The sequence below is a fragment of the Tupaia chinensis genome, unplaced genomic scaffold, assembly GCF_000334495.1.
Source record: "Tupaia chinensis unplaced genomic scaffold, TupChi_1.0 Scaffold139696_1, whole genome shotgun sequence".
NCBI lineage: Eukaryota > Metazoa > Chordata > Mammalia > Scandentia > Tupaiidae > Tupaia > Tupaia belangeri.
The window spans coordinates 244,570-255,900 of record NW_006199577.1 but is presented as its reverse complement, the minus strand read 5'-3'; the positions used below and the strand labels follow the sequence as shown (position 1 = coordinate 255,900).

General features: G+C 35.0%; 1 protein-coding gene across 1 annotated transcript in view; it reads right to left on the bottom strand.

Moving 5' to 3' along the window:
• Positions 1-752: 752 nt before the first annotated feature.
• Positions 753-11,331, bottom strand: part of TBC1D8B (TBC1 domain family member 8B) — a gene marked incomplete in the record, with an annotated part of 67,035 nt that continues 56,456 nt past the window's right edge. The window contains 6 exon segments of the mRNA XM_027765748.1: positions 753-966; positions 3,405-3,470; positions 4,169-4,409; positions 4,575-4,643; positions 10,552-10,650; positions 11,251-11,331. Coding sequence (XP_027621549.1) covers positions 833-966; positions 3,405-3,470; positions 4,169-4,409; positions 4,575-4,643; positions 10,552-10,650; positions 11,251-11,331 — 690 coding nt within the window.

The window sequence follows — 11,331 nt, the reverse complement described above, 5'->3', positions numbered from 1 at the left end:
ATTTCTCGATTTCTGCCTTGGTCTTGCGAGCACCCGTGCCCTATATCAAAAAAAAAAACAAAAAAAAAAAAACCTCTCAAAAAAGCAAGAAACAAGAACAACAACAACAAAAAATATTAAGTATTTATTTCTGGGTGGCATTTTTTTCTTTGTGACTTTTCTCAAATTAAATTGTATTATTTTCATTACCAGGAAAAAGAAAACATACACTGGAAACAAGACTGAGCTAAGAATCCTGATTGTGATAATAAATCATTGTGAAACCTTGCACAAGTCACTCCTCTCTGGGCCTCAGCATTCTTATCTACGAAAGGAAGGGACTTGACTAGACGATTTGTATGAGCTCTACAACCTTAATGTTCAAACACTTTAACACTTAGTAGCTACAAACATACATTAATCAGGACTTGTCCCTCTATAGGACATTGTGTATTTCTATAAATGATGCAAAGGATACAAAAATAAGCTCATATCACTTCCAAATTATGTCTTAGACTAATCTCTGTCTCCTATACCTACAGTGATTTATAATAAGCATCCACTCTTTGAATAATAGCTATGACCTTCAATCATCAAATATTCTATTATCTTCATTATCTTTTATCAAGGCATGAAAATGGTTTGATAAATTCTTGGAAACAACATCATTATAAACAAAACATATTTTAATTCTCTATTAAACAAGACATTCCATAAATCAAAGCCCTAAAATGCAATTTGATTAATTAGTCAGATATTGGCAGACTATGTGAAGTGTGGTACGGAAGAAGTAAAAGATATAACGAACCAAATTTTTCCAGCTGGGTAATGAGTATCTATGCCAGAAAAATCTCTATTCATGATTAATCATCAAAACAGTTAAACTTTTAAAAAGGTATTTACCATGAAGCTGACTGAAATAAAGTAATTCATCCTTGGAAAGTTCATCTCTTTTTGAAGACTCCTTAGATTTAACTTCAGTGTAAGCTGAAAACATAGAACCCAAATTACATTAACTAACATTATGGGACAGTGACAGAGTTCATAATGAGGCAGGGAGTTAAACAAAGAGTTTCTGTATTAGAAAGAGGTAATGAAGAAATAGGGAAGTGGTACTACTCTACCGTATAGCAAATAACAAGTACTTGACAATTTTAAGGTCTACTGCTTCTCTCTCTTTCTCTCTGTTTTGCTAGAGAGCACATGTGCTCACCAGAGACAGAAAAATGACCATGCCATAATCCCTTCTCCTCCAATTCCCTCTCCTTTCAGGACTTTGAGCATGCATGCACACATGCCTGGAGTGTTTCTCAAGCTGCTGGGTCTGGAACTTGAACCGTCCAGTTGGCCAAGTGGGATCTGTTGCTTTAACAACCAGGCCAACCTAGGTCTATAAATTTTGCCTCAATAGTTTTCCTAGAGCTATTACAAATTGAAGTAAGAAAATCTGGCATTTTCTTCAAATGTGATCTCAGCATTTAAAAAATATCCTCAATAATAAGGAAAACATGAAGTTGAATGCTTTGGTTTATTTCCTACCTATGCTTTAATAAGAACATAATGATTTTCCTATTTTTGACCCCTCTATTTGAAAGCATATTCAATGGCAATATTAAAAATTCTAATGGCAACTTGACTCAACAATGCAAGCTCCCTTTAAAATTATTAGGTAGTCTGCCTTTTATTTTTAGTGCTCTATTTGTGATTCGAGTGTGTGAAGGGTTAAAGATAGTTTTTAGCTTGTTGGTCTGGTAAAGAGTATTTCTTGCCTATGGGAACAGTGTGAACACATCAGCACTCTCCACCAAGAGAGTCATGTGGAAGTGCCTGCTCACATTCTCTTCTGTCTGCTGCAGGAGACATGCATTAACTTTTATAGATATTTAAATGGAGGAGTGCAATTCTTCTACAACAGAAGTGTTTTTGTAGATGGCATTTGACAGAGTGAAGTGTTTTTTACTGAATGCTTAGATTTTTTTAAAGAGTGGGTCAAGTACACCAGCCACCTCCTCAATGAATATTGCAGCTGCTGTTAAGGAGGGTGATACTTGACTTGATTGACTATTCATACATATAACAAAGTCTTAAAGTGAGGAGTGCTACTGACACTGTTGGTCTCCCTTTGGGTGTTCTGGGTTGTGTCGTATTAAATGGTTGTGAACAAGCGTTGTGATGTGGCACCCACAACCAGCTAGGCTGGGACCTACCCTTTTCACACTATCAGTTGACAATGTATAATGCCTCTAATGAACTCTTGTTTTCTAGGTGCTGCTGTGTCTATTTTAAAAATAAAGATAACTGTGTTTGAGAAAAACAAGAATAATATTTCTTGTCTATCTTGAGAAGATTCTAAAACAGATCCCAGGTGTAGCTTTAAATTATGAGGTGCTATATGTTTTTGTGAACTACTCTATCTAAACTAAAATGTACTTTTTCAATGTTCCTTCAGTTTAAAGCCTAAGACTGTTTTCTCAACGTAGGAAAGCAGACCTGGGAAAGGAAGCCTCTTAAGATCAGTGGGAAAAACTTACTAAACTAGAATGGTGTGGCAACCTTAGGAGGTAGGGTATAATAAAAAGAAACCTGAGCTTTAGAGTCAGATAGACCTCAGGATGCAATTTATCAGCTGTGTGCTCTCTGGAAAATAATTTAAACTTTGTGACCCTCAGTTTCCTTATCATCAAAATTAGAAGGGTAATATTACCTACCTTTTAGGAATGTAATAAGCACTAACTAAAATAATGCATGTAAAGTTAATGGATGGAAAGAGCAAGCATTCAGTAAATGGTAGCTTTTATTTTCCTTCCTTTTCCAAATATTTAATATCTCTGCTCTCTGGTTCCATTTTTACAAATAGTCTGTAGTATTTTGCAAATCTGGCAGTTTGCCTACAGTTGATTTCTACTCTAATGACAAAAGAGCAACTCAAATATTATACAAACATTCAAACTATATTTAATTATTTTTTTAAAAAAGGAATGATTTATTTAATTCCACTTGTTCTTCTTCTTTTTTTTAAAAAAAAAATTTTGACCAGAGAGAGACAGAGACAGAGAGAAAGGGAAAGCGAGAAAGCAAGCCACCAGGTCTGGGACCCGAACTGTGCTTGGCCATGTGGGAATCCAGCACCTTTAAATACCACGCCACATGCCAGCCCCAAATTATATGTAATTCTTGTACATAAACTATCATTAATTTATTAATAGGAAGGAAACTTGTGGACCCATCTGTTACACAGAATCTCTTCCATAGACTTCACTGTATCTTTATCATCAAAAGTATGATTTGAAGGCCGCAATGAAGCAATGACCTCATATCATAATGACAATTATGTTATTTGTTAAAATAGAATTATATATGTATTTATATTTGTTAAAAGGGAATAAACTCATACTAAACATGATTAAAGACTGTTAAACTCTTACCTGGAGGAATATGCAGCTTAAAAAGTAGCTTAAGCTTCTCAGTAAAACTTCCATTGTACATTATGTCTGGCCAATAAAATTCAATTGTTATAATCATCCAAAGAACATTCAATCACTTCTAGCAACACAAATTAATTGACATGCAGATATTAGCCAGGAATTAGGATTCAAAAACCTTCTGTTACTTAAGCTAACAGTTAAACCACCACCAGTTAGCCAGATACTCTCCTGTAAGTTTATAAGCAAAATACTCTATCAAAGTGATAAAACATTCTTCTGCCTCTTCTGTTTATTTCAAAGGAAGATTTATGTTTCATTTGAGAGAACTGGTCTATAAGGGGCAATCCCTGGTAAGAAAGTATGCTGAGGTATCTGGAAAAGCAAAGGAACAATATCTATAGGTACAACATGTTGTTGGGGTATTTCTATGTCACTTTTATAGACTATATGGTTGGATTTTTACTGAGGGGGAAAGTCTTTCTGTAGCACTCATACATCTGAGTGTGGAAGAACAGGGATATTTTCTTTCATATTAATCATTAAAAAGTACACATCTAACAGCTTGCTTTTCTGAGAGGACTGGGGTAAAATGAAATCAATATACTTAGATTTAGCAACAAACAGAAAAAAACTATTATTCCTGAAGCTGAAGACAATGTAACCTGGGGGGACATAATCTGACTAAATTGGTAATTACAGGCAGTACTAAATATTTCTAGGGGTACCTTTATCTTTTGCTTAAAAATTATTTGATATAATCCTACCAATTGCAGAGGAGAACTCTTTGAAGTTTATAAGGCAGTCAGAGTTTTCATCCAACAATCTGAATGTCCATAAAGCTAGTGAGTCTCTGTTTGCAGAATGAGCCCAGGGACTCAACAAGTGATACAACACTCTGAACTGCTGGCAGTCAATCTGATACTGTTCCAAATATGGCAGACTTGGGTCATGGTGCTTCAATACAGGACAACTCAAACACCAATAACAAGATAAAAACAGTTCTTTCTATTGAAAATAAAAAAAGGAAAGTCATTAAATCAGAAAATATAACTTTGAAAAATATTTTTTCTTTTAAACACGTTTTTTAAAATAAACATAAAAACAGTTAAGAGTGGTTATAGTAAAATGCTATTAAAAGAGCATAATTTTTGATTTGAAGAATTACAGTACCTTAAAGATGACATAAAGTTCATCCAACTCACAAAGGCTCAATTTTACATCTTGTGATACAACACGCAACTTTGAAGAGATTAAAAGGAATTCAGAATTAATACTTCAGTATAAAAATTTCTTTGAATCCACTTAGTCATCCTCTACCAGAAGAAAATATTTTTCTTTTATCTTTTTAAAGGAATAAATAAAAGTAAATGTGCCTATTTTACTCTTCTAAAAGTTGTGCATAGATATAGTTTAATACTACTCTGATATGTACTTTTACAGTCATCTCCCCAGAAATTATTGCCAAAAGATAGTTATTTAATGTCTATAAATATAAGCAACAATATTCTAAATCTCATTTCATGAGGGGACTTCAAAAAGTTCATGGAAATGGAAATTAAAGTACAGTTTAGATTGGAGCAAAAATTTTGAAATCCATGTAGTTTTCTCATAATATACATTTTACATGCACATTTTAAAGATTCCCTCATACTCCTCTTGTTTTTCCTTAATATGCCAGTGGGTGCATGCACATGCCAGAGACTGGGGGAGAGAGGGAAAGTGAGAAAGCACCTTTTATGGAGCATGGTAACACCATAATCTCTTCTCCTCCATTTCTCCTTTCTTTTGGGATTTTGGGCATGCATGCATGTGTGCCTGGTGTGTTTTCTAAGTTGCCATGTATGGGACTTGAACTATGTGGCTGGCCGTGTAGGATCCAGATTCCTTAACTACCACACCACTGGCTGGCCTTGAATTCCTTTCTTGCTATGTAAGCAATTTGTCAAGTCATGTGAAGTTGTCATTGAACATGTCAAAGGCAACAAGAGATATACTTTACCTCTCTATTCCCAAAACCAAAATCCATGAAGCAGTGAGCTCAGGAGGTAATTTTATCCTATTCCATGAAGAATGAGCACTAATAGTACAACAATTTTGATGTTTAATAAATTTAGAAGGGTAGATTACAGGCAGATAGCAGGAATAAATTCTAGTATTGAGTAACACTGTAGAGTGACTTTATGTAACAACAATCTATTGTTTATTTCAAAATAGCTAGAAAAGAGGATTTTGAACAATTCCAATACAAATAAATGATGAATGTCTGAGGTGATGGATATTACCCCTATTTTAATATTATATATGAATATTGAAAAATCACACCACACCCTGTAAGTATGTACAATTACTATTTGTCAATTAAATATAACAACTTTTTTAAAAAAGCATATGGCATATTACACCACTGGACTCACATGATTCAAGTCCTGGACACGGTAACTTAAAACTGTGTGTTCAAGCCAGGAGGAACATGTGTGTGCGTGCCCCAAATCCCTAGAGGAGGAAGGATTGTGGCATGGCCATTCACCCTGGGAAGTGATTTCTTGGTTTCTGTCTCTCTATCTCTCTAGTGACAGCATGCATATGAGAGCAAAAAATCTCTCTCTCAAAAAAAGGACAAGGGGTAAAGAGGGCCAACCTGTGGCATGGTGGTTAAACTGAGTGTGTCTTACATGGCCAAACATAAGGTTTGAGTCCTGGACCTGGTGGCTTGAAAAACACACCAGGCACATGTGCATGTATGCCCAACATCCCAAGAGGAAAATGAAGGAGAAGGTATTGCAGCATGGCTATCCCCCCAGGGGGTATTTTCTCACTATCTCTCTCTCTCTCTCTGTCTCTCTTCAGCGAACACACATCCTATGGTAAAAACATTAAAAAAAAAAAAGAAAGAAAAAAGAAAGGAAAAACACTGGGTGTATGCATACCCAAAAGGGATGAAGGAGGAGAAATGGAAAAGGGATTATAGCATAATTATTCCCCACAGGGGTGCTTTCTCACTTTCCCTCTCTCAGTATTTCCCTGAAGAGGATGTGCCCTCTGGCAAATTAAAGAAAAAAAAAAAAGAAAAAAGGCAAGGATAAGGATAAGAGCTAGAAATAATGAAACACATAAATAAAAAAAACAATGGACTTGATAAATGAAAGGTTGGTTAGTTAAAAAAATAAATAAAATGGAAAAATCTCTGGCAAGTATGATAAAAGAAATCACAAACATCAATAACTAAAAAAGGATAATATAGCCATGGATATAGAGGTCATTAAAAGTGCCCTGCACATGTCCAGTAGGTGCCATCAAGGTTAAGATGCTGGATCCCACATGGCTGACTGTGTGGTTCAAGTCCCAGACCCAGTGGTTTGGAAATCATGCCAGGTATGTGTGCATGCCTACTCAAGATCCTGAGAGAAGAATGGAGAAGAAGGGATGAGAATAATGGAAAAGGGATTGTGATGTGGCTATCACCACTGGGAGGGGGATTTCTTACTTTCTCTTTCCCCATCCCATCCCCATGGCAAGCGCATGCACCCTACAGCAAAAACAGAAAGTGCCCAGCACATAATAAGTACCCTTAAATACGTACAGAATCAATTCCATAAGCTTTATACCAATACATCTGAAAATCTTAACAAAATAGATAATTGCCTAGGAAAATATTTAATTAAAATTAAATTGGAATAGTGAGAAAATTTGAATAGGAAGAACCAAGAAGGTAATCAAAGATTTGTCTGTCATCAAGAAGCAGCAGACTCAGATGGATATAAAGGTTTGTTTTCTCAAACCTTCAAGTAATGGATAATTCTTATGTGATCTAAACTATTCCAGAATTCAGAAAAATGACTTATTACAACTCATTCTAGGACATAAACACAACTAATATGAAAACTGATGTTAGCATGCACAAAGGGAATGTTAAACCAATGTCACTAAAACATAGGAGCAAAGCTAGCTAATCTATTTAGCAAAATTATCACATTAGAATAACAAAATTATAATATGCCAAACCCAAATAGGATTCATTTCAAGAATGTAATAGAAATCTAATATTAGGAATTCTTTAATAAGACTTAATAAAGTAGAAATACATATAATCAAGAAATACATATACTTGAACCATGCAGTCGGTCACGTGGGATCCAGCGCCTTAACCTTGAAGTAGAAAAACATATCTCAAGCTATGGACAAGTCATTTGATTGAAATTAGCAATCTTGATCTTTAAAAAAAGTCCCAAACCTCTTAACTTAGCGACCAAATAAAACATTCTTAATTTAATAAAGGACATTTTTTCAAAAACCAAGAGCAATAAAATACTAGAAACATTCCTATTAAATTCAGGCATAAGACAAGGAGACAAGGAAGCCTGTTTTTATTTATTTATTTATTTATTTATTTATTTATTTTTGCTATAGGGCACGGGAGCTCACTGGAGAGAGATGGAGAAAGACCGAGAGTGAGAAAGTACCCACCAGGATATCAAAACTGTTTATTCAGGTCACTTGGCCATTTTTTCCTGAGTAAAAGAATGAAACTGGAGGCATCATTCTACCATATTTTAAAATACACAATAAAGCTATAGTTTCAAAACCAGGATGGTACTGGCAAAAAATCCTCAGACACATAGACTAATGGAGCAGACCAGAATCCAGAAATAAATCCACATACATACAACCAGCTGATTTTCAATATAGATATCAAGAATATTTACTGGACAAAAGACAGTTTTTTCAATTAATGGTTTTGAGAAAACTGGATATTCACATTTAAAATAATGCAAGACCATACTAAAACATAAAACGTGAAACTATGACACTACTAGGAGAAATACTTTAGGACATTGGTATGGGTAAAGAGATCATAAATAAAATCGCCAAAACATAGGTAGCAAAAGCAAAAACTGATTATATCAAACTTAAAAAGATTCTGGACAGCGAAGGTAACAAACCAATAGAGTGAAGAGACAACCCACAGAATGGGAGAAAATATTTGCAAACTATACATCACACATGGGATTAATAACCAAAATATACAAGGAGCTCATTCATATATACTGTTGATGGGATTATAACTTAGTACAAAACTTCTGGAGGGTAATTTCTAGGACTTGTGAAATTTTAAATGGACATATATCATTTTACCTAGCTTTCACTTCACGGTATCTATCTTGTAGAAATACTCATTTTTTTTTAAAGAGATTTTTGCTATAGGGCATGAGGGCATGTGTACTCACCAAAGAGAGATAGAGACAGAAAGTGAGAAATCACACACCTCCCCCCCCCCCGGGGGAAGGGCCAGGCACAAATCCTTTTTCTCTCAAGGGTACATGTGCCTGGTGTGGGTTTCGAGCCTCTGGGTCTCTGGGACTCAAAACTACGGTAGACCACATGGGAGTCCAGTGCATAACTACTATGCCACCTGCTGGCCCTGATCTTATAGAAATACTCTTACAAAAAATACACATACAAGGATACTTATGCAAAGTATTATTTGTAAGAGCAAAAATATGGAGACACAGTAAATGTACATCAATAAAAAATAGTTAAATAAATTACAGTGTATCCATACTATGGTACACTATTCAATATATTAGGAAGAATGAGGTAGATCTATATGTAGTGACCATGATACATTTCTGAATTGAAAAAAGTTGCAGAATAAAGTGACTAGAATGATCTCATTTAAAAACTCTATACTCTCCCCCTGCCCCAACACACACATACACATTTATGTGTGCAGATACACAGAAAAAAGATATGAAAGGATATACATCAAATCATTTCAAGATAGTTACTCCTGGTGAGGGGAACCTTTACTTTTTACATTTCTGTGTTTGAATTATTTACAATGTGCACACATATTACTTCAGTAAAATTTTTAAAAAGTTAATATATGGAAACTGAAACAAGGGGACTTTATGCTAAACACGTCACAGTAACATCACTGAATTATTTAACTAAAGTCTAAACACAGAATCTTCGGAAATGTCTATCCTTCCAGATTTATATCTCTGAAGACCTGGCTTTTTTATTTTAAGCTTTTTTTTTTTTGAGAGGTTTTTCTTAGAGGGCGTGTGAGCTCGCTAGAAAGACAGAGAGAGACAGAGAGAGAGAGAGAAAGCGAGAAATCACCCCCCAGGGGGGATGGCCACACCGCAATCCCTTCTCCTCCAATATCCTCTTGGGGTCTTGGGCACGCAAGCACACGCGCCCAGTGTGAGTTTAAGCCACTGGGTCCAGGACTCGAACTGCAGTCGACTATATGGGAGTTCAGCGACACAGCCATTATCCTGACTGCTGGTCCCGAGGACCTGGCTTTTAAGTAGGTTTACAGAAACAACACAAGCTCATGATAAAAGCTTGCACAGTACAGAAAGAAACAGCAAAATAAAACCCCTTTAAAATATTTATTTATTATTATTATTTTTAAGTTTGTTATAGGGCATGAGTGCTCAATAGAGAGATAGAGACAGAGAGAGAGAGAGAGAGAGAGAGAGAGAGAGAGAAGAGGAAGTAAGCCCCAGGTCCAGGACTTGAACCGTGGTTGGCCATGTGGGAGTCCAGCACCTTAAACACCATACCAACTGCTAGCCCCCAACCCTTTCCCTTTTAACCAGTTATGTATTAATCCCACTCACCAGAGACAACTGATATTAACAGCTAATTATGAAGCCATCCAGATATTAAAAAGGTAAATATTTAAAACACACTGTTTTATACCTTAGGCATCCAAGGATAATATTTATTAGCAGTACTGACTACTAAGTACTGGGTCATCGGAAAAGTCATGACACATTTTTGCATCAACAAATGTAGAATATGTCAAGACTTTTCCAACGACCCACTATATCAGCAGTTCTTACTAATGGAGTATATCACAAAGATATTATGCTTAAACGGCTATATCACAGCATTCAACAATGAAGCTCACTGGTGTTGAAAGTCAAATAATGCAAAATATGTTGGAGAAAGCAACATAATTCAACCAGAAGAAAAATGATTTATTCCCTTTAAAAAATTACAATAAGCTAAATCTTGGCAAGAATCTTCTTCAAAAGTTTAATTCTTTTTATTTTACTTGCACATACTGATAATTTCTATAGAAGTTAAAAAAATGTTATTCCAACTGTGTTTCTCCCACCGGGTGGATACTCACCACATTCTGCTTCGTTGTTTCCTCTAGGGTCTGTATCACATACAACCTATTTCGACAGCGCATGCTGTGTATATCTTCATAGCGAATATTACCATATTTCTGCAAGAGATTATTTCAGTTGATACTCATTCATAATAAATATCCATTTTTCTTCTTACAATTGAATTTTATTAGACTCAATTCTCAGAGGCCCTGGTTCTATTTCCAGCTATTTTCCTGACTTGTTCAGTGATCTTGCAAATTTTCACCTCCCACGTTTCAGTTTTTATATATATTCACTGCAGAGAATTTCATCTACTATGTGTCTAGACTAAGTACAAGAACATTGGTAAAATCCCTATTCTCTAAGAAGAGAATAATTTTCATCATTTTATATAGTGAAGAATTTTTAAAGGTGGTCATTATTTGTGAAAGGAAGTGAATTTAGTCTCATTTAATGAAAAGTAAATTGAGGCAGAGGTTAGGAGAACCTTCAAACAGTCCACAGAACTATTTTTTTGAGTGAGTCCTTTGTGAATAGTAATTCTTTTTTCTTTTTTTTTAAAGTTAATTAGTTAAATTATTTTTATACATTTGGATTTTAAATTGTATCTTTACTTGCATTATTATTTGGTTCTTAATATACCATTAGAGATACAACCATACTATCAATTATTTTAAATAAACTACATCATTATATTTATGGTATAAAAAACTTACCTCATTTGATTCTCTAATCAAATCCGTAATATCCACTCTAGTATGACTGCTGCTTTCATCACTCACATTTGAACCCTGCTG